Here is a 24,990-nt window from a genome sequence, read left to right on the forward strand (position 1 = left end):
AAAATATTGTCCATAATCATGTGAACATTAAAGAACCCCAAGAGTAATATGTTAAACTACAGTAAACATATAGACATTTTAAACTGCTGTAGAGATATACTCATTTCCAAAAGCTCAGAGGGACACAGATGAAAATATTCTTTATGAGTTCATAAAAGCAAACCAGCAGATTCAGAAACCATGAGGGGTTCTTTGTTCATTAATCATTCATTCATCATCCAATCCTACATTGCCCCATGAGAAGCATAGGAGCCTGGGGCTAGGCAAGTTGGTCCTGACATTCAAGATGAGAGTGACCAGCCTCACTCATCCCTGAATGGCATTACGTGAGCAATAAATGACAAAATACTCATCAAGAGGAACCCTGTAGAGATCCTGCATGTACTAATAGCCATTAAAAGAACCTCTTGTAATCAAAATCAGTTTCCAATGCTGCACAATATATCCAGATAACAACTACAGTTTCCTTAACAGATGAAGAAGAAACTGACCTGCAAGGTGTGAACATTGAACAGGTGGACGCTTGAGGTGAACCATGTCATAGTCAGTGCGAACACCACCACCAACACCCACTCCAAGGTACATCTTCTCATTTCCTCGTAGTACATTCAAAAACAGTGGCACCTGACTGACAGACTCGGTAAAAGCACATGTTCCAAGATAATGCAAATCACACATATATTAAGTACTGTATTATGCCAACATGTTCTAACTGTGTGTTACTTTCTGATCTGTATTTAGCTCAGTCCCCTAAATGTGTGGCTTTACACAGCACATTTATAATAACCTTTTCATTATTAGTGCTGTAAACCAGCAGGCAAGAGCCAAATAATATCGGTACCTGTATCGGAGAGGAAATATTATCTGATAATCAGAATCATATTGGAGTTGGCTGAGTAACGATAAAAAATATATAAATGTTTGTTTTACCCAATGACCACAGACTCTAGCACTCATTTCTCCACCATTCTAGGTGTCAACAAACACTGTAATGATGACTATTTTTCAAAGACATGGTCATATCCCACATTCTGTTGACTGTTTTACATTACATGGTAAAATATTTGGACTAAAATATACAGAATATTTAGACCATAATATTATACCACTGTGGTTAGAATGAAGCTCGACACAAATGGCTAGAAAACAGTCTTCTGTCAGGAGCTTTGGCGGACTAGTAGGAACTTGCGAGTTAGGGGTACACATACATGTACTGGCAGTGTTCCATCAATGGTATGACTTAGGCTTAATGTTTAATTTCAATGGTACAAGAGCTGTGAGCAGAAATTCTCTTTTTTAAATTTTTTCTATTAATCTTCAGTAAAGGTTTATAAATAAAACTTAATTATCACTTTCCTGTACTTTATGGAGCTAAGCGCTAAATCTGAATGTCACTTGCAAATCTAACATTATTTATCTTATGTGAAAAAATACTGGTACTTAAAAAAATTATACTAATATATTAGGCTACATCGAAATATCACAGTTTCTTGAGCTCTTCTACTTGGATTTTTATTTTAAAGAAGCTGTAAAATGATACCTGTACTATACCATTATACAATAAAATTTCATCCAGACACATTAACACTCACAAGTAAGTAACAACTTTAACACTGGGCAAATAAAAGGAAACGAAGCACATACCTTAACTTTTGTTCTTCCCTAAAAGTACGCAACACTCAATCATTAGACAAATAGTAAATACATAACATTTTAGCTTCTAAATCTAAGCCAATTCTTGGTAATTAACGACATATGAATCATATAATGTATGTAAACGTCTGGTCATTACCCAAATAATAAAACACAGCATTTACACTGTGCTTGAAAGTCCATCTATCTATCTATCTATTGCCAGACATCACAATCCCATAAGGGGTGGCCATTTGACTCGGAAATATTTGTTTTACGGGGAGGGGCACTAACCCTTCACCAACCCACTTGTTGACAAGTAGGGAGCACGTATGGTTTGGTCATATGGTTACCACCCAGTGTTGTAAATGGTTTCTTGGCTTACAGGAAACCATTAGGCTTGTCACTCAATGTAAAGCCACCTGTAAAGGAAAGAAAAGCAATAAGAAGTGACAGGAAAGTATTGTACGTAAAGTCTTGGCTGGTTGGCAACTAGCCATAAAATGAAAAACATTTATAGGGTATTTAAAGGTAAGTAGCATTTTGATCATTAGCCAACTCAGGCCAGACCAGCCTAGAGTTTATGGATTGAACACAATAGTATTTAGAGACTGTTCCTTAAATGTATCCATCCATCCATCATCCAATCCTACATTTCCCCATGAGGAGCGTAGGAGCCCGGGGCTAAGCAGATGGTCTCGACATTTAAGATGAGAGTGACCAGCGTCACTCCTCCCTGAGTGGCATTACATGAGCAATCAACCCCAACCACCCTTGGATATAAACCTTCACCGGCTCAATCCGACTGGAGTGCAATAATTACTCACTAAACCACCCGGTGCCAAAATTTGGTTATATGGTTACCACCCAGCATAGTAAATGGTTTCCTGGTGTACGGGAAACCATTTGGCTTGTCACTCAGTGTAGAGTCACCCACAGGCAGAAGGAAGAGGAAAGAATGAAGGAAAGAAAGACAGAAGAGGGAGTGTAAAGTTACCCGTAGGCAGAAGGACAAGGAAAGAATGAAGTAAAGGAAGACAGAAGAAGATGGAAGGAAAGAAGGATGGAGGAGAGGAACGGGCAGACACCCGACAGCTGCGCTACATTGAGTGACAGGATCATAATTAAAACTGCTTTCCATTCAATAAAGCATGAATAAGTCCAATGTATGCCAACCACATACATGTGTAGTACAGTGTACAGTACAGGATCACATTACACATACACAAATGTTATGCTTTTCTTGATTTTAAGACAGTCTTCTGTCATGTATATCTTATTTACTTAGAAAAGCTTAGCACTGAGGGTTCTGTGATTGAAATGAGCAACATTTTATAGTCACAGTGTCTTCTCCCACGCTAAATATTCGTTCTGAAGTTATACTCAAGTCTGCGCATCATTTAAGCACATGAACACTAACTAGCGGCTTACACACGAAATTGCCAAATGTTGTTCATCTCCTTGTCACCGAGTTACTGTCCTTTTATTACCCGCATCTGCTGCTTTCTTTCATATTATATGCAGTAAATCACTTATATTTTTAGACTACAGTGAGAAGACTAACTTAAATACTGTATTACGAATACACAAAGAATGTAATAACTAATGGGTGCAGACGTCTATACACTATTTACGTACATAAACCCACATGGCCACCACACTTACACACCACACAATGTGCCTCACATAACTTGCTGCTTTCAGCCTTCAGTTTTTTCCTTTTCCTTTTCTTCTTTCTCATTCACCCTTTATTATTCTGAACCTATAATGGTTTTCAGTAGGACTTTATTAAGCTGTAAACAGTGTCAAGGTACAGTAATAGCATTCATTCACAAAGAATCAGGCAAAACAATGAACAAAATCTTCAATAAAGTTATTTTAATGTTTCTTCCATCTATATCCGACATCCTGATATCTACAGTAAATATCAGTATCGGTTCAATATCAGAAAAAATGCAAATATCAGCGATATGTTGGTTTGGCAAACTGTATCGCTTACACCACTATTCATTATAATGACAATCCTTTTGTGTGTGTGTGTGTGTGTGTGTGTGTGTGTGTGTGTGTGTGTGTGTGTGTGTGTGTGTGTGTGTAATTCTTGATACCTCCAAAAACTGTTACTGTATTTACTTTTACACTTACCCCCTAACCACTGGGTGTCAGAACTGTCAAAAAATCAGTGGCGCAGTGGCGCCGGGTATAGGTTGGAACTGACAAAAAATCAGTGGCACGGCGGCACCGGATGTCGACAGGAACCGCACTTGTTTTTCCGGCACAGTTTGAAGTGGCTGCCACTTTATCTCGTCACCAAAAGTTCAGGGGAGACTCCCAGAGCCCACCCAACCATACCTCAGTTGTCTCTGTGACTTTGCCAGGTGTAGGACGATCTTTTCTTAACCTTTCTCGTCCAATTTCATTCCTGCCTCACGTAGACTTTTGCCTCATCCACCCCTGCCAGGCCTCTTTCCAAGGACACTAGGAAAGGACTCGGTATTACTGCCATAGGGCATGCCTGGACACCTGTGTCTAGTTTATCTAGTAATGGAAAGTTATCACGTTGACGGCAAAGCCGTAGTCAGGACTGCGGGCTGACGCACGAACACATCCTGTTCTTGCGGCAAAAAACAGTCCTCTTCCTCACGTCATTACTCACCAACGCAACGAGCTACAGACCTGGGGTACTTTCATTCGCAAGAAGAAGATTTGGTGAGTAATATAGTCTTTAATTCATTTTCCTAACTGCTACAATTTCTGAAATATTAAGGTTAAAAGTAAAGCTATTTTATTTTTTTTTCTGAATATTAAGGTTAAAAGTAAAGCTATTTTGCTTTTGTTTTTTTAAAACTGAGGTGAGGTGCGAGCAGATTTTGGCCCAGCATCCAGGAGTTAAGTAAACGGGCTAATGAAAGCTATATCTGACCTCTCCAGTTAAAAAAAAAAAAAAGGCTCTCCTTGGCTGAACATCACCTGCTGCCAGCAAGGTTAAAGTAGCAAGACATTCTCATAGTGAAAGAGTCAATACTCACAAGACTGAACAGCTACGGAGATGAACATTACTAAAATGCTGAGCATTTCTGTTAACTTTATAAACAGTAAGTCTGGAAACTTCATTGTTGTTGTTGCTGTGTCCCCAGGTTCATTTGGTCATGAACTCTGGACTGCAAGAAACCAGTCACTTCGGCTGGGTTAAGCAGCTACTTACCTCTGCCAAATAAGATGATGGCCAATCACCTACAACTTCCTTTTTCTTTTTTTAATTATGGTATCTGCATGGCATACCTGCTTCATTAAGTGCAAATAAATCATATTTTTCCTATATAAACATATGTGCTACTGTACTTCAAGTTTGTTACAATCTTTGTCCAAACGTTGTAAAAAAAAAAAAAAAAAAAAAAAAAAAAAAAAAGTCCCTTGTTATTCCCATATGAGTTACTTGACAGGAGCATGTGGAGTTAATGGAGAGACAGACTGACAAGTGAGGATGTGAGGGAGCACTGTGGTGCAAATATGGATGTGACAGAAAGCGTTAGGAGAAATATACTGAGGTGATTTGGCCACATGGGGAGGATGGACAGCAAGAGACTAACGAGGAGAGTGTATGCGAGTGAGGTGAAGGGGAAGAGAGGGAGGGGGAGGCCGAGGATGAGATGTAGGGATGGAGTGGAGAGGTATATGAGATAGAGGGGGGGTGCTGGAAGCAAGGCAATGAAATGGCATTGGGCAGGGCGACATGGAGGCGATTTGTTTGTGGCCACCCCTTATAGGATTGAGGCTTCTGGCAATTGATAGATAGATATATAGTTATTCATTTGGAGCAGTTGTCATCCAAATAACACAATGTCTTCAAAGAGGACGCTTTGAAAAATTAAATCAAGAAAAGAGGTTGTGCTGATCAGACAATCATTCTTAGGTCTTTAGTGGATATGTTTCTAGAGAAGGGAAAGAAGTTGTATGCAGCCTTCATGAATTTGAAGAAAGCATAAGACAGGGTGGATAGACAAGGAATATGGAAAGTATTACGAATATATGGAGAAAATGGGAAACTGTTGAATACCGTGAAGAGTATGTATGAGGGTGCTACAGCTGCATTGTGTGTGAACAGTGAACTGAGTGAATTTTTCTATTTGATGGTTGGATTGAAACAGGGATGAGTCATGTCTCCATGGTTGTTCAATCTGTACATGGATGGGGTTATAAACGAGATACAAGGTAGGGCAGTGGCTGCTGGACTGGTCCTAATGAGAGAGGACAATGTTTGGAAACTCAATGTCCTGTTGTTTGCAGATGATACTGTGTTGTTAAGTGAAAAAGAAAAGGACTTGCAAGTATGTAAGAAAGACAGTAGGTAAGAAGCAGAATCTAAAGGTGAATGAAGGGAAGAGCAAAGTTATGGTCTTCAGAGAAATGAAGTTATTGATACTGAATTTGGATGAGGAGGAAATGGAAAATGTGAATGCGTTTAAGTTCTTGGGTAGTGTGACGAGTAAGAATGGAAGTTTAGTGGGTGAAGTTCTTGAAAGGGTATATACAACAAGGAAGAAAGGTTGCTGGTTCTTTGAAAGCAGTGATAAGAAACAGGGAAGAGAACGTGGAAGTAAAAAAGTCACTGCACTGTACACTCATACCCCGATATCCGATAGTGTTGTATACCAGTGTGAGTGTTCGGTCAGCGGGTATGTCGGATATCAAGGCAATTTTCCCTATAAGATACTGAAGAAAAGACAGAGATGTGTTCCAGACCCAAACCCAAATTCTCATATACCTTACTTAATCAACAGAGACTGACACAGAAACACCACAGGAAACATTGTTACAATACTATTGCTAAAAAAATGGCACATCAAACATCAAATGCAGGAGGGTGGAGTGGTGGGAGATGTGGTGTTCAACACCATTTCAGAGCAACTAAACAGCCAGGCAGGATGCGGGTGGTGCGCCAAGCAGGGATGGGGAGACAAGCCAGGATGGGGGAGAGAGACAAATCAGGGTGGGAGAGGGTGGAGGCACAGGGAAGGAGGCAAGAGAGCCAAACAGCCCTACTACCCCTCCCCCTCCTACTCTCACTCACTCACTCACTCAATCTCACTGACTCACTCATCACTCACCACTATCACTCACTCACTCACCATCCTCACTTACTCACTCACCCACTCTCTCACTCACCACTATCACTCACTCACCACTCTCACTCACTCCCTCACTCACCATTCTCACTCACTCACTCACCACTATCACTCACTCACCACTACCACTCACTCACCACTCATGCATACACACACACACACACACACACACACACTCACATGGGAGACAAGTGGGGATAGGGAGGGTGGGGGGATGAAGAGGGAGACAACCAAGGGTCGGGGAAGGGAGAGAGACATGCCTAGCAGTGCTGAGTATGGTGGGGGATGGAGGAGGGATGGGGGGGGTGACAGGAGGGGAGGGGAAGAAGAGAGGGGATAGAGGGAGGAGGGGAAGACCGAGAGAGGTGAAGCATCGGACTGGAGAGGCAGAGTGTCACACTAGCACAGTGATGGACATTCAAATTGTTCAGATTGAGCAAATATTCCCCTATTTCTTGTGTTCAGTCTAACAAAGCACCGGTTACCAAGGCGCCAGATTACGGGCTATGGATGTACTGTGATACCAACTCTAATGTTTGGAAGTGAAGCTTGGACCTTGTTGGAGGGACACAAGTCAAGAGCGAGAGCAGTGGAAATAAGCTATTTGAGAGGAGCATGTGGAGTCACATGGAGAGACAGACTGACAAAAGAGGAAGTGAAGGATCATTGTGGTGTGGATGTGGATGTGATAGAAAGCATTATGAGAAATACACTGAGGTGGTTTGGCCATATGGAGGGGATGGAGAGTGAGAGACTGACAAGGAGAGTGTTTGTGAGGCTGGGAAGGGGAGAGGGAGGAGGAGGCAAAGGATGAGATGCAGGAATGGAGTGGAGAGGTACATGAGAGAGGGGAGTGTAAGCTGGGACCAGGGCAATGAAATGGTGTGGAACAGGGCAACATGGAGGCGATTTGTTTGTAGCCATCTCTTAAGGGATTAAGGCATCTGGCAACAGACACAGAGATGGAAGAAAAGATCAGAAATGCTAAGTACTTACCAGTTAGTGTTATTTGCTGCAATTGTAAGTGACGACAGCAAAAGTTTTGACTTGGATGGACACATAATGGAAAGATTTGGGTTGGCAGCTGCAAGTATGATGAACTCTCCGAGCCCATACCAGCGCACCAGGCAATGAGCTCGAGCAGGGAAGTCATTCTCTCGGTTCATAAGATCGCTAAGTGCCAGCGGTAGTCTCTCATCATCTTCATCACTTTCATAATCTGGAATTCAGTAAATTTACATGAACAATGAAGAAATATGAATCTCTTCAGACAGCTAATTGTGACTACCCAAAAACACATACAATAAACTCTCAATTACTTGTCATCACAATATCCGGTCCACACAATTTCCGGTGCTGCAGGCTAAGCTCTCTTAAAGCAACATCAGAGCCGAAACAGGACATAACCTGAGGTTCTATGCAATATCCAGCACTGAGGTGTATCAACTGGCTCATAAACAATAACCAACCAGCAATGTATTACTGTATGGTATCATTACTTTATTATAATTTATGCTTAATTTCCATCTTACTCAAGGGAAAGTTTTTAGAAAAGAGAATCCAGACGGACAGTAACACAAAACAGTTGAACGTCGATTTACCACAAATCGATTTTAAATTAACAATTTTAAATAACACATACAGTTACATAAATATTTTCAATTTAAAGCATATCCTCCTGATTGTGAGTTGAATTTGGCACGTTATGAAAACCTTTGTGATTTTGACCCTACGCAATTTAATGTGCTGTACAAATATTTATTATTTTAATGTTTAATTTCAAAGCACATGTGCAGGTTAAAAATTCAACTACTATGCCATTTATAATAGGCTCACTAACACAAAACACACACATACACACACAAACACGTCTGTGTGTGTGTGTGTGTGTGTGTGTGTGTGTGTGTGTGTGTGTGTGTGTGTGCATAATTACCTAACTGTATTTACCTAATTGTGATATACAGGAAATGAGGTATGCTCGTGGGGTCCCGTCTCTGTTTCTCAATAAGTCAAATTTAGGTTTAAACTCATTTAAGTTTTTAGACTGGACGATCTCTTTGTCCAGGCTATTCCACAGGTCTATACATCTATTAGGAAAACTATATTTCTTGATATCCTTCAAGCAGCTTGGTTTCTTCAGTTTCATTCCGTGTCCTCTTGTTACTCTCTTATCCCATAAAAACAGATCTTCTTTGTCAATTTTATCTACTCCCATCATGGTCCTGAACACTGCAATCATGTCTCCTCTCTTTCTTCTTTCTTCTAGGGAAGGCAAATCCAGCTTTTCCAACCTCTCTCTATACGACAGATCTGCCAGACAGGGGACCATCTTGGTTGCTGTTCTTTGTATTCTTTCAATCTTGTTTATGTCTTTCTTTTTGTGTGGGGACCACACTACTACTGCATATTCTAACCTGGGGCGAATCATGGCCACTATCAATTTTTTCATCATCTCCTCATCCATATAATGAAAAGCTACTCTTTTATTAGTCAGGAGTTTATACGTCTCTCTAACTGCCTTGTTCATGTGTTTTTCAGGTGACAAACTGTCCTGGACCAGCACTCCCAAATCTTTCTCTTCTCTCGCTTTTGTAAGTGGTTCATTACCCATCAAATAATTCAATGACAGCCTCTTGGTACTTTTACCCATTTCCAATATTTTACATTTCTTTGCATTAAATTTCATTTCCCACATCCGGCTCCAATCGTGTATCCTATCCAGATCTTCCTGTAGCATTTTACAATCCCCCTCAACCTCTACCTTCCTCATGATCTTTGCATCATCAGCAAACAGACTTGTATAACTGTTCACTCCATCTACCATATCATTTACATAAATCAGGAACATTACTGGCACCAACACCGAGCCCTGTGGGACTCCACTTGTTACTTCCCTCCATCCAGACATCCTATCCTTTATTATTGTCCTCATTTGTCCGTCTCTCAAAAAGTCTCTCATCCATTCCAGGAGGTTCCCCCTCAGTCCTCCTATATGCTCTAGTTTCCACATTAGTCTCTTATGAGGTACCTTGTCGAAGGCCTTCTCCAAATCTAAATACACACAATCTACCCAACCATCTCTCTCCTGTAGCACGTCAATCGCTCTTGAGTAAAAACTCAACAAGTTGGAAACACATGACCTTCCACTTCTAAATCCAAACTGACTTTCAGCCAAAATATTCATCTCTTCCAGATATTTTATCCATCTATCTTTCAGAATTCTCTCGCACAATTTTGCAACCATGCTGGTTAGGGACACTGGTCTATAATTCAGGGGTTCTTCCCTGTTTCCTCCCTTATAAATTAGTACCACATTTGCCCTCTTCCATTCTTGAGGCACTTTCCCCTCTTCCAGAGAACACACAATTAAACCGTGAATCTTATCCGCCAGTTGTTTTCTGCATTCCTTCAGTACCCAATTAGAGATTCCATCTGGTCCTGGGGCTTTCCTCACATCTTGAGTTTCCAGTAATTTATACACTTCCTGTACTTCCACTTTTATATCTTTTATCACTACATTTCTAGTCACTCCCTCCCCTTCCACAAACTCACTTTCATTAGTGAAAACTGACTGGAAACGTTTGTTCATTATTTCTGCTTGCATTGTCGCATCTTTATAGACTTCTCCTTCTACTTTCAGTTTGATGATTCCTTCCTTTTGTTTCAGTTTGCCATTGACAAATCTATAAAACAGTTTGGGTTCATCCTTACATATGTCCATTATAACCTTTTCAAAATTCCTTTCTTCCTCTCTACGTATTCTTGTGTAATCATTTCTAGTTCTTTTATATTCTTCCTTTGTTCTGTTGTTACCTCTCTTTCTCCAACTGTTCCATCCCGTGTCTCTCTCTTTTTTTGCTATCATACACCTTCTATTAAACCACTCTTTTTTTCTGTTTTCTTTCTCCCTTACTCTTGGCACAAATTTTTCCACTCCTGAATTATAGAAGGCTAGAAAAATATCCCACTTCCTCTGTATCTCTCTTGTTTCTCTGAATTTCCTCCAATCTGCATTTTCAAAAAATTTTCTCAATCCTGTAAAGTTTGCTTTCCCAAAGTTGTATCTTCCCTGCCTATAAAGCTCGTCTCTTGGCTCCACGTTCCCTGTTATCATCTGGAACTCAAAGACCACATGATCACTTTTTCCAGTAGGACACAGATACCCCAAGGATTCTATTACATCAGGTTCTTTGGTAAACAGTAAGTCTAGTCTTGCTGGTGTGTCCTCACCTCGGAACCGTTCATTGTTATATTTAATAATGTAGTGCCCCATGAATCTTCGCTGCCTCCTGAGTCCCATTCCTCCGAGTTCACCTCTTTACAATTGAAGTCACCCATTAAAACTACAGCAGAACCTCTCTCATTCGGACTATATGGGGGGAAGGGTTGTCCGAATTAGCAGATTGTCCGGAACATCTGGGTAATCTCCAGTTCATACCAAAAACTATCTACATACCGTATGGTATGTTTGTTAATTATTAACATATGTGGCATATGTCAACCCTACATAACTGCAAAAGATGAAAGGATACTAAAATAACCAAACTAATCATGTACGACAGTTTTGTATTGCATAATTTACAGGTAAGGCCATGACAAGAAACTAGCCTACATTTTAAATTGTAGTAAGTGACTAAGGCTCGTGTAGGCAAAAAAATAAATTAATTAATTAACTGTAATATTTGGAATAAAAATAAAACTTATGTAGGCAAAAAATACATTGTCATCGTTGGCATATTGATAATGCCCATATGGGCAAGAAGCTACTGTTTGATGTACAAGTAAAGCACATTTAAGTACAAAAAATAACCTACAGTAATCATTAAACACTGCAGAATATTCTGACCCATTTTTGTGTAAGCAAACTCCTCCTTTTAACATCTTTATTCACTGCAGAAGCTACACTTGCATTAAGGGGCATGGTAAGGAGGATTAACCTTTGAAATAAAGCGTAAAAATATAAATGGTTGGTGAACTAGTTGATGGAACGAATGCTAGCGTGTGTTTAAACAGGCGCCCATGTTGCGACCTTGCGTGATCCGAGACTAAACGAATGACGATCGCTTTCCGCGCCGATACTGAAAATGACTAGAATTACTTTCAACATATTTTTAGAGCTTATTATTTTTTAATTTTGTCCGAATTAACAGAAATCCGGATTAAAGGGGTCCGGACCAAAGAGGTTCTACTGTATATTGTTACTTTTCTCAATAATTTTCTGTAAACAGCAAGCCATGTCTGACAACATTTCCTGGTATTCATCATCACTTCATGCTCTTGTCTTAGGGGGAACATACACTATTGCCATATCTCTTTTGCTATTCTCTCCAGTTTCTAATTTCATATTTATCACTTTGGCCCTGCCTTCTCCCATTTCCAAGGTATCTACATTTATGTTGTTCTTCACTGCTATCATCACCCCTCCTCCCATTTTTTTCTTTTCTGTCTCTTCTCCACAGTTTGTATTTACCATCTCCCATATGAACATCAATATCTTCTCTTAATTTGGTCTCTTCAAAGCACATAACATCAGGTTCATGTACCCTCAAAAAATCGTTGATTTCTAGCCTTGAAGATATTAAACCATCAACATTAGTATATGCCACCTTCCAATTATTTTTATGTTTTTTATACCCTCTTTTCTCCTTCTCTCTGCTGGTACCACTTCCTTAATTTCTGATCCATGACTCTCCAATAAAACACTGTCTTCTCTTCCTCCATTCTCTGTTCATTTTTTACCTTTGCTTCCTTTACTAATTCCTTTATTTTAGCTCTTTCTTCCTCATTTGCATCTCTCCTTGTCTAAACATTTTTGAACCCTTCCTTGTCTGATAATTTCCATGTTCTACTGATAATTTCATTTACTGTGGCCTGAGACTTAACCTTCAATGGCCTTGCCCCTCCTTCCTCATATTTACCTAACCTAAACACCTCCTAAATCTCTTCTTGAACTTCATTGTTTTCCTCCATGACTACTGATATTATTTCTTTAACCTTGCTCAGTTCTTCTCTTTCTCTTTCTGATCTTATTGTCATACGTTTTTCTTTAACTCCTGAAATTATTACACATTTTTTCTTATCTGCTACATCCCTAACCAAAGATTCTCTACTTCTCAGCACCCTAACCACTTCTCTCTTCACCTTTGCCTTGCTTTGTTGTTCTATAATCTCTTTCAAATTTACATTTCCCTCTTCCTGAATTTTCTTCCACCCCTTATGTTGCTCCTTGATTTCTTCAATGTGCTCGTCCTGTATTCTTGATTTGGATTCATACTCATCTAGTTTGCTTTTCATCCTGTCTCTTTCTTCTTCCAACCTCTTATTCTCCTTCTTGAGCTGTTTTATTTCATTTGATGTGTGTGTGTGTGTGTGTGTGTGTGTGTGTGTGTGTGTGTGTGTGTGTGTGTGTGTGTGTGTGTGTACCAGTACCTACATCATGACAAATGATGAACGGTTGCAAAAATAACTGAATAAAGCTTGTGGTGTTGTACTGTGTAATGTATAGGTAAGGGCAAGACAAAAAACATTATAAACAATGGTAAGTATGTGAATAAAGCTCATGTAGGCTTTGAAAATGGCCTGAACATAATTATACATTCCACTATTTTCTGGCCCATCTTTTTGTGTAAATTGGCTACTGTGAAACAGAAAAAGAAGTTTTGTGATGTGTGCTATAATGGATGTGCTTGTATTAATGTGGTAATGTGGTTGTGTTGAAGAACCAACCACACAGCAGTTGCTTCGTGCCCAATAGGCACACAGACCTCCACAATTTATAAATTATCTTTGTACACATGTTAAAAGCTGAGCTTATCACACCATCAGTAATTTGGGTCAAATTCATAGCACAGTACTGCTTAGCTGTCGTGAATAACAAATGTCTTTGTGTTCAATAACAATGAAAAGCTTATGTACTATGACACCCAGTTTACTGAGGTGGACTGCCACACCGACATCACGTGGCAAGGTGTGGGGAGGTTGCTATAGTAACCACGTAAGCACCTTGCCAGCCAGGCGAAGACAGTGTTGTTCACAGATGTCTTTGGAATTTATGAAATAGGTTTTATTTTCATTATAGTACCAAAAATTACCAAGTGTTTGAATCTGTTTAAACCAATATTTGTCAATACAATAATCTGGTTAGTACTTGGATGGGTGACCGCCTGGGAACACCAGATGCTGTTGGCATCCCTACGTGTCAAGTGGGGTTGGTGGAGGATTGGTGCCCCTCCCTGTAAAACAATTAACTCTAAGCCCTTGACCACCCTGTTTGGGATACGTGGCGTCTGGCAATGGATGGATGGATGGACAATAATCATCGGCAATGAAATATTTTGATAAATTACAAACAAAACTGTACTCTTTGACAGCAACTGGCTGGTAGTGCACTGTGTGGTGTGAGTTGAGCACTCATGCATTGCGCTGGGTAGGGTTGGGCCAGGTGTACTGAAGAATTCAAAAACCCCACTGCAATTCATAAATCAATAATACTCTACTCACACAGTCACTACCTGCTATACGATGGGTTACGTCAGGTCATACCTGAATGTATAACAAGTTATTGTAAATCAATAGATTGAAATACATTACAAAAAGGGGGTTACGTCAACTCAACTTCCCAAAGTCATCCACCCAAGAGTAAAACAAAAATGACAACCCACCTTAATCACTTCCTGTGTCGGTCCAAGTCATCTCCAAGACCAAAACAAACACCATCACACCAATATAGGCAGCATTAGTACAATGCTTGGCTGAGAGGTGATGATAGCAGGGGGGTACACATGAATGAGTGGAAAAGAAAGGGCTTTGAAGGGGTGGTGGGACTGCACAACTGAACCAAAACAATGCTCTGCACGCCGGGACCGCCTTCTTGCCTAAGACGACCAATGGTCGCCTTGCGTGCACCTGGCGCTTTTTACGAAATTTCCCAATGGCAATATCATTATAGTGGGAAATTCATCGTAAACTGGATTTTGAGGTGTAACTTTTTTGTTATCATTGTAGTGAAATATCGTATACCAAGTTAACGCATTACAAGTAGTGACTGTACCAGTTTTCAGAACTATTAGTTAATAAAAGCATTTTTACTATTCTGTGTTACTCTCAGGTACCAAATTATATAATTCCATTAAAACAACACTTTGATTTTGTGCAATATCAATTTTAGGCAACATCTCAAGGAACCTATCTCATGTTAAATTGACATTCTACTGTATATGGCTCAACGCTGAATATTGAGCCGATGGGGGGTACTATGCAATATCTGGCATTTTGCTCTAAATGGTGTAGGGCTTTGCTGAATTACGCCGAATAATTAAGAGTTCACTGTATGCGTACATGGTTTGAATGGTGAGTGAATGAGTGTATGGTCTATTTCACTGGGCATGCTGTTGATTATGGTAGTTTTTCCCCTATCATGTTTTTCTGTTCTCGTGCTTTCTGAACCCTACACCATTCTCTCTCTTAATGAGAAAGAACAATCAACTTCACAGATAACACACCTCTACTAACCTCAACTATGACTTCTGTCCCTCTAATGCTATCTGCTCATTTCAGTAAATCAAAGATTGATCCAACACTGTCATACACAGAATTCTTTAATATTCTTAGTCTGAAACTCATATGGCATTATTATCCTTGATCTACCTTTCAGAGCTCTTGTCACTATTCTCTTCCTTTTCTTATCCATTTTCTCACTGTTTTCTAAGAAACAAAATGGCTACGGTACCTCTTTAAATGAACAAGTTAACCATTTCTGGATAATGATGATATTATGACTTTACTGACAGAATTCATGGCAATATGATTGTGCCGTGGTGCTTCAAATATAATATGACTCGTTTTACTATGACTGAGGCTAAGGTGTCTGTCCCACAATAATGTACAGTTTAAAGTTACAATACACTGCATATATCCCAACATGTTTGATTTATATTATATTAATCAGGCAATTACTTTAAATTACAAGTTATTGGTACCACGATCACTGTCTCTAAACATAAATCTTCTACAGAACAGAACATATACCTGTGCTTGGTTCTGATTCATCTGGAGGTGATTCAGCTGCTTCACTGATGATACTGTGGTATGATATCTTGAAAGGGAAATCTGAAAAGCAAAACAGAGTAAAGACAGATTAGAGTACGGTAATCCCGCATTTTTTGCGGATTTTTTGTCTACGGTTTTGCCCTCTCGCGGATTTTCTTAGCATTAATAAGTTCAACAAAAATATCCTTGAATATACAGAAAAAAAAAAAAATTGAAATTCCCGCAGCTTCCAATTGTAGCGCGGTAAACTCACGCCACCCTCTGTCCCTTTCCCGCGGCCCCTCTGCCAGTGTTACCATATCTAGCATAATTTTATTCTTTTAGCATAATTTTGATCAAATTTTCGAGTCTGGAATATTTTTTAGCATATTAGAAGTTTTAGAATCATTCTAGCATAATTTAAAATGAAATAGAATATTTTTAGAATAATTTTATAAAAGCTACAAATCAGAGAGAGAGAGAGAGAGAGAGAGAGAGAGGAATAAGGTAAGAAGATGTTTGAATAGTTGGTTACTTTCAGTTTGGGCTTGGTTGGGTTGGATTAGGTTAGGTTAGGTTAGGTTAGGTTTTAGGTTAGGTTCGGTTAGGTTAGGATAAGTTTGAGCTTTGTACTTTACCCATGAAACCTAGGTTTTTCCGATGGATTTTGGTATGATTCATTCGATTTTCAGCTTCATTTCAGTCGGAAATGACCATTTTCTGTGTTTCCCCCCCTCCCTATAACCCCCGATTCCCCAATGATCACTCATTATTTCACGGGGATGGGGGGGGGGGTCATATCTCAAAATCTGGTTATTTCCGACGGAAATGATGCTCAAAATCGAACGAATCACATCAAAATCAATCAGAAAAACTTAAGTTTCGTGGGAAAAAGCAGTATGGGTAGATACCGATATTTATCCTCTTACTGTATGTAGGTTCATTTTAATATTTTCATAGTAAACAATACATAATTAATATGTTGCACGAATATGTATAGAATTTTATCATTTAGCATCAAGTTAGCATAATTCATTTTTTACTTGGAACAAATATGCTCAATCTAGCATAATTTTTTCATTGCCCTAGCATAATTTCGGTTTGGATATGGCAACACTGCTCTCTGCCCCGCAATCCCGCATTCTTCAGTCCATGCCTGACTGCCTTAAGTGGCTGTTGTGGTTGTAACCACAGTATGATATGAGCCTCTTGCCTCCCACTTGCTTTCCACATGGCCCCAGGACGTAAGCCAGCCTCACCAAAGGCTAATAATACAATTAGTAAGAACTCCAAAGTGACAAAACGATCAAGTTATGACCTTAGCAGAGAAAATTGTGTTACTGGACAAGCTAAGAAACGACCGTGCGAGTGTTTGCTATCACCAGTTAATGCATCTTTTTATTTTGTACTGTTTTGTTAATAAATGTGTAGATAATTGTGTATTACAGTACGGTGTTTACGTTTTTCCTTCATAATGGAGTATGTGCTTTCAATCTTGTAAGAAGGTATTTCGGGATGAGTATGGAGGTTTCGGGACAATTCGCAGTCACAACAAACACAAAACAATTCGCCTTCATTAATGAAGATAGCTATGGGTGACGCTAGAATATAATTCAAAGGCAACTACAGCGAGGAAGAAACAAGTTAATTACTGACTAAAGGTGCAACTAATAAATAATATCCAGAACCTACGCTACTGAACATAGACTTTGCTGGATCCCCCTGAAATATAGTTATTAAAGTATTGATTAATGAATAATAAGTATATTGATGAAAGTATTGATTAGTATATTTATAGAATGGCGGGGAATCGTCCAGGGTGCGAATTGTTCTGAAGGGGAATCGTCCATGATTTGACGGGGAATTGTCTGACGGCGAATTGTCTCGCAATCAGTATGGACATGGACTGTGTGATGGGCAGCATGGTGGACACAAGTGCAAGTTTTCAATTGTTAATAGAGTATTCGCGAAATTGACTTTTCGCGGGGGTTACAAGAACGTAACTACCGCGAAATATGCGGGATTACTGTAATGGCCTTTATACAATACGGGAAACAATTTTGTGTGTATATACTGTATATATATATATATATATATATATATATATATATATATATATATATTCACTCATTTTAAATGCCAGGACCAACTTTCCTAGCCCTGGGCTCGTACGCTCCTCATGGGGCAACGTAGGATTAGATGATGGATGGATGGATGGATATATATATATATATATATATATATATATACAGTGAGTCTTCGAAATACGAAAACCCGAAGTACGAATTTTCGATGGTACGAAAGTGATGAATACAGGACAAATTCCACAATACGAAAACATGTCTCAATGATGCGAAAATCGATATGAAAGGAAATACAGAGATACCCCAATTAATCAGACTATATGGTGTGAAAAGGTGCCTGAATAGTCTGAAATCACGATTAATCTGGCAGAAACAAAACACAAGTACTGTTAGATTGATTTAATTACCGGTAAACATACAATGAAAGACGAGACTATCTTCCCAGTTCCGTCTGAAGAAAATTTACACCAGGCGAAATACAATGAAAACCCTGTTTCTACTAGTGTGAGTTTCAAATGGTTCGATTTTTCCAAGCTATATTCGTCAGACTTTGGGAAGATACTTGTGTCTTTCATTGTACACTTGAAGCAGCAGAAAGACCTTACCAATTCAATTCATAATCCTCCAGCTTGTTTCTGTAATTTTCTGACAATTTTCAGTTTGGCAAATTACTTTTTCTTGCTGAAAAATTTCCTCCCTGTTATTATTGTCACTTTCCCCTATGATCGTTTCCAGAGCAGTGGAAGAAACTCAACGTGCTCAAAGGTGGATATAGTTTCCAAATTTCCCAACTGGAAGTTAGGTTAGGTTAAATTATTAGGTACTGATAAGCTTGGTTAGGCCAGGTTTAGTTAAACACTCAGGGATGAACAGTCCTTTCCACCATTATGTTAACGAAATAAACAAGAGTTGTCACACCAGAACAGCTAAAAACAACAGGGAAACAGATTTAACAAGAAACGTTTACTGTATTTACCAACCCAGAAATAATCTGAAAAATATAACAGAGTATCAGGAAGAACAAATCTGGTAAGGTGCTTTTATTGCTTAAAGCAAAGTGTATGTTTAGCCCCCTGAATGGCTGTGGGTTCAGCAATGTGCATCTTCCCGTGGTCAGCCTTGGGACCATTTTATGAAAGTTCTAAAATCAATTTCTTTTTCTTACATATGTGACAAGACTCCTCTGGCACACCTGGCTCTTTTTTTTTTTTTCCCCTAAATCCATCCTGTGATTTGCTATGATTCGTGTAAGAATAAATAATATTAGGATGCACGTAAACATCGGCGAAAACATCTGGGATGAAGTGAACTGTGAAAGCCTCACCCTGGTAGAGTAGGGTCGTGTTATCACACAAGTGACCTTTGTTCACTTTCCATAATTGCTCGCAGTTTTTTATGGCTCACCCTAACTTAACGTCACTGACACCGGTACAGTAAGGCGTTGTTCAAGGCCAGCAGCTAGGAAAGCGATATTGGAATATATTATTGTTTGTATCTGTCCTCTCTCTTTCACACATATGCATAAGAATGAACAAAAGAATGAGCAGTAAATGTACACTAACTTTTAAGGGCAGAAATAACTGTGCTCAGTCGGTCCGAAATATATTGGGATATTGGGAAAAGTGATACCGAACGAAGAATGTGGAACTGAATTCTAACCTACGAGAACATGTGGGACGAGTCATTTTTTTCTGATTACCAAACATTTTTGTTCCATAACATCTCTTAAAATTGTAAAACCCACAATCTTTCGTGTAAGCATTCAGCCTAAAGACCTTACCAATTCAGTTCATATTCCTCTAGTTTGTCTTCCATATTTTTCTATTTTGAGGGTGGTAAATTATGTTCTCTTGCTGAAAGAAACTTACTCAAAATTATGGCATGTAACATAAGCATGTAAACATCGACGAATATATCTGGAGTTAAGAGAACGCCTGACTGCTTGGGATGGTTGAGTAGGGTCGTGTAAACACATCAGTGACCTTCGTTCCCTTCCCATAATTGTTCGCAGTTTTTTACTGGATGCCCTAACTCAACGTCACTGATACCGAAACGGTAAAGTGTTGATCAAGGCCAGCAGCTATGAAGGAGTTAATAGAATACTGTATGAAAAGTTCAAAATGGGCACGGTGCACAGCACAGCGCTCGATTCCCGAGAGAAAATGAACTAACCCCTCTCTGGTAAACAAATTCTTGCGCGCTTCTCAGTTGAGTCCACGTCCCTCCTCTCCTCTCCTCGCAGCTTCGCTGTACATGAGGATATTTTTGCAGCTCTTCACCTTTTCGTATTGTTTCGCCATGCCTCCCAAGCGCCCTGCATCATCATCTTCAGCATCGGGGGAAGCCCGCTGCAAAGAAGCAGCAGCACCGTACTCTAACTCTGGGAAATTGGAAATTATAAGACCTCATGAGGAGGGGCAGAGAGTCTCGGAGATTGGGCGTGCTTTAGGCCTTGCAGCTTCCACCGCTGTGACTGTGACAAAGAAAAAGGAGATGTACAAGAATATGGCCACCTCCTTCTCTACAACTGTATACAGATATTGCTTACTTCAAAATAGGGAGGGGGGTAAAGTTTAGGTAGGGGGTCCGAGAGGGTCCTGGGACGCATCCCCCCATTTACATGTATATTTCAATGGGAAGAATCATTCCGATAGGAAATTTCGAATTACGAAACTTTTTTTTGGTCTCTATCCCTTTCGTATATCGAAAACTCACTGTACAGTATATATATATATCTATATATATATATATAGATAGATATATATATATATAGATAGATATATACAGTAATCACTCCAATATCCGACGTAATAGAGCCATAGGTAGGTCCGGATATTGGTTCTGTCCGGATATTGGGCCCCAGCTTATGGACTTGTACTTATGGACCCTAATTCAGTGAAACACCTATACAACTCCCTCTGGACATGCATAGCACCTATTTAAGACCCAAATCACACCAATAAGGCACATAAATGACTGAAATAAATGCAAAAGAAACATAAAATGAGGGTTTAGAGGTATGTTCATACATTAATAAACATTCTGGTACTTATGGACCCTAACCTAGCCTAACTCAGAAAAACACCTTCCTACTGCACATGCATAGCTCCTAACACCCTATTCACACCAATAAAGGGCATTAAAGAGTGAAATGAGGTAAGTATAGTATGGTAAAAAGTACAGTATGAAACGGGCGGGAAAAAATCGTTTTATTTTTTTATTTTTGGGGGTTTTCGGACCATTTTGGGAATACTGGATCCCAGGACGATTATGTCCAGGTAGTGGGGATGTTCGGATATTGGGCGTCCGGATATCAGAGTGATTACTGTATATATATAGATAGATAGATAGATATATATAGATAGATAGATAGATAGATAGATAAATAGATTGATATAGATAGATAGATATACATACAGTCAACACTCGTTTTACAATGATTCGGTTTACGATAATTCGCTACAATGATAACAAAGTTTCACCCCAAAATTTGATTTACAATAAATTTCCCGCAATAACGATTTTGCCATTGGAAAGCGCCAGGCACACGCAAGGTGATCGTCGCTTGTCTCAGGCAAGATGGCGGCCCCGGCGTGCAGGCATTGTTGTGGTTCAGGTCCCGCCACCCTTCAAAGCCCTGTCTTTTCAACTTCTTCATGTGTGCCCCCAGTTATCGTCACCTCTCAGCCAAACATCGTACTACAGTACAGTACTGTGGATTTGTGTGCCAGTGGTAAGGTCATTGCCAGTGTAGGCCCCAGTGCTATGGTTAGTGCAGGTATGGGTCCTAGTGCTAAGGTTGGTGCAGGTATGGGCCAGATTCCCCTCCCCCTAACCTGTTCCTGTCTGACTCAGAGGCTGACCACTAGTGCCTGTAAGCGTAGGCTGTCCCCCAGCCTTGGGGAGGATGACCTGAAGATGACTTGGACCAACACAGGAAGGAATGAAGGTGGGTTGTCATTTATGGTTCAGTCTTGGTTAGGTGACTTTGGAAAGATGAGTTGACATAACCCTCCTTTTATAATGGGTTTCAATTTCCCCATTTACGATAAAATCAGTAAACGATAAGGTACGACCTGACGTAACTCCATCGTAAAACGAGTAATGGCTGTATATATATATATATATGTATATACAGAACATATATATATATATGTAGTAGTTGGGGGCGCTCACCATCCACTCACTCGATGTAGTGCTGCTCTCGGGTGTCTGCCCTTTCCTCTCCTCCCTCCTTTTCTTCCTTCCTTTTCTGTCTTTCTTTACTTCATTCTTTCCTCGTTCATCTGCCTACGGGTGACTTTACACTCCTTCTTTTGACTTTCTTTCCTTCATTCTTTCCTCTTCCTTCTGCCTGTAGGTGACTCTACACTGAGTGGCAAGCTGAATGGTCTCCTGTACACTAGGAAACCATTTATTATGCTGGGTGGTACCCATATAACCAAATTACGGTGCCTAGTGGTTATGCGGGTAATTGCAGCACTCCAATCGGATTGAGCCGGTGAAGGTTAATATCCACGGGGTGGTCGGGTTTATTGCTCATATAATGCCACTCAGGGATGAGTGAGGCTGGTCACTCTCACCTTAAATGTCAGGACCAACTTGCCTAGCCCCAGGCTCCTATGCTCCTCATGGGGCAACATAAGATTGGATGATGGATGGATGGATATATGTACAGTATATACAGTATATACAATGAGTCCTTGAAATACGAAAACTAGAAGTACGAATTTCCGATGGTATGAAAGCAATAAATGTAGGACAAATTCCACAATATGAAAGTATGTCTCAATGGTACGAAAACGATACAAGAGGAAATACAAAAATTCAAAATGGGCACGCTGCACAGCACTGCGCTCGCCTGCAGCGAGAAAACAAACTAACCCCTCTCTGGTAAACACATTTTCGCGCACTACCTAGTCGAGTCATGTCCGTCCTCTCCTCTCAGCTTCGCTGTACATTATGCTGTTTTTCGCTGTTCTTCACCTTTTCATATTTTCACCACGCCTCCCAAGCGCCCTGCATCATCTCCAGCATCTGGGGAACCAGGTGCAAAGAAGAAACAGCATCGTACTCTCACTCGAGAGGAAATTGGAAATAATGAGATGCCACAAGGAGGGGCAGGGAGTCTCAGAGATTGGGCGAGCTTTAGGCCTTGCACCATCAACCGTTGGGACTGTGACAAAGAAAAAGGAAATGTACAACAAGATGGCCACCTCCTTCTCTTCGTCTTCAGCCGCCTGCCAAGCCACGAGGACCCACAGCTTTCGCATGGACTTAGCACCATATCAACGACACGAATCTCCAGCTGCAGCACAGGTCTATATTTAACTGTAGTATACTAATACTACAGTAATTAGTTGTATGTTTTATTTTTTTATGTCTGTACAATAGTATAGTACTGTATACATGTACTGCATACTTCTAAATAGGAGGGGTAAAGTTTTAGTGGGGGGTCCAATGGGGTCCTGGAACGCACCCCCCCTTCATATGTATATTTCAATGGGGAAAATTGTTCCGATATACGAAATTTTGGATTACGAAAGGATTTTTTGGTCCCTTTCCCTTTCGTATTTTGAGGACTCACTGTATATATATATATACAGGGCTCTTGCTAACTGCTGATAGTTGCGAGCCATTTGGCTCCTAAGGTTTCAGATTTATGAGCCAAATAAATTTTTAGTAGCAAAACTGACTACGAGCCAAAATATTTTACGAGTGATAAATATATTTATTTATTTACACATTGTGATGATTAGAATCATACAATGAGGTTTTAAACATTAACAATGGCGACAAGGAAAGACTTAATAATCGATCTCAATGTGCTTTTTCTGTTCATTTAAGTGAGATTTACTTATTTTGTAGCTTACTGGGTTTTGAAGTGGATGTATTTTCTCCTCGCCAAAAGGCAACTTGCATGTAAAATTTGTTCGCCGAAGGGAAAAAATACTCGCATTTGCGATGTGGCTCGCCAAACAAGAGTCCTGATATATATATACACACATATATATATATATATATATATATATATATATATATATCATCAGCAGCAGCAGCAGCAGCAGCAGCCGTTTGAGTATCCACTGCAGGACCGGGCTATCCCGACCGAAATCAGGACGATACAGCCAATGTATCTCTACCAAGTGGCTTAGGCTGTCTGGTAGAGATTATATGTAGGGTGAGAAGTGCTTGTAAGTGTAATTGTAGTGTTGGAGTGGCTTTGGATGTGTGTGTACTCTGTGAACCAAGTGTAATCGGCACGCACAAGCCAACTGGGTGCAAGCATACTTTATAGTAAGTGACACTGGTTTAACCACAGCATCCCTTGTGTCCGCCAATGCAGTACGTGGCCGGGTGAACACTCCCAAAGTTTATTACCCTGGCGGGGCGCGAACCCTGGCTCACCCGTGTACAAAACGCACATTCTACCACTGTACCACAGAGGCTCCATATATATATATATATATATATATATATATATATATCAAGACATCTGGCAACAAATAGATAGATAGATTTATATATACAAAATATATATATACATATATATATACACGTGTAAAAGCTGAACTAGTGGTAGGTGGTGGCGATCATCATCCACTCGTGTGATGTAATGCTGCCTACTTCTTCCTTAGTCTTTATCATTCTTTTTCTGTGCCTGCCCTCCTCTCTTCCTATTTCTCCCATCTTTCCTGTCACTTCTTATTGCTTTTCTTTCCATTACAGGTTTACAATGAGTGACAAGCCAAATGGTTTCCTGTAAGCCAAGAAACATTTACAACGCTGGGTGGTAACCATATAACCAAACCATACGTGCTCCCTACGTGTCAACAAGTGGGTTGGTGGAGGGTTAGTGCCCCTCCCTGTAAAACAAATAACTCAAAGTCAAATGGTCACCCCTTACAGGATTATGGTGTCTGGCAATAGACAGGTAGATACCAATGCTGAACAGATCCATCCCTGTAGTGTACACCACCTAATGGTGGAGCATCATCATAATCTGTGGTAATTTTATATCAATTTTAATTATATTAATGCCATATGTAATGACAAAATTTTTTCCTTGGGAGACTGTTAGGTGGGGATGCATACCATCCACTCTCACTGTTGCCTAGCGCTAT

At 39.9% G+C, this 24,990-nt stretch overlaps 1 protein-coding gene across 1 annotated transcript; it reads right to left on the reverse strand.

The window, feature by feature from the left end:
• Positions 1-491: 491 nt before the first annotated feature.
• Rab3GAP1 (RAB3 GTPase activating protein subunit 1) lies at positions 492-15,864 on the reverse strand (the record flags this gene model as incomplete). The annotated part of the gene is made up of 3 exons (XM_080264827.1): positions 15,783-15,864; positions 7,752-7,974; positions 492-628 (listed from the first exon to the last, which is right to left on the reverse strand). Coding segments are annotated over exons 2-3 (307 nt in total), but the record flags the coding sequence as incomplete, so codon positions are not given.
• Between the last annotated feature and the right edge of the window lie 9,126 nt (positions 15,865-24,990).

This window comes from Coenobita brevimanus, unplaced genomic scaffold, assembly GCF_032717465.1.
Source record: "Coenobita brevimanus isolate Jiangsu-jjx unplaced genomic scaffold, ASM3271746v2 jjx.HiC_scaffold_1313, whole genome shotgun sequence".
Taxonomy (NCBI): Eukaryota; Metazoa; Arthropoda; class Malacostraca; order Decapoda; family Coenobitidae; genus Coenobita; species Coenobita brevimanus.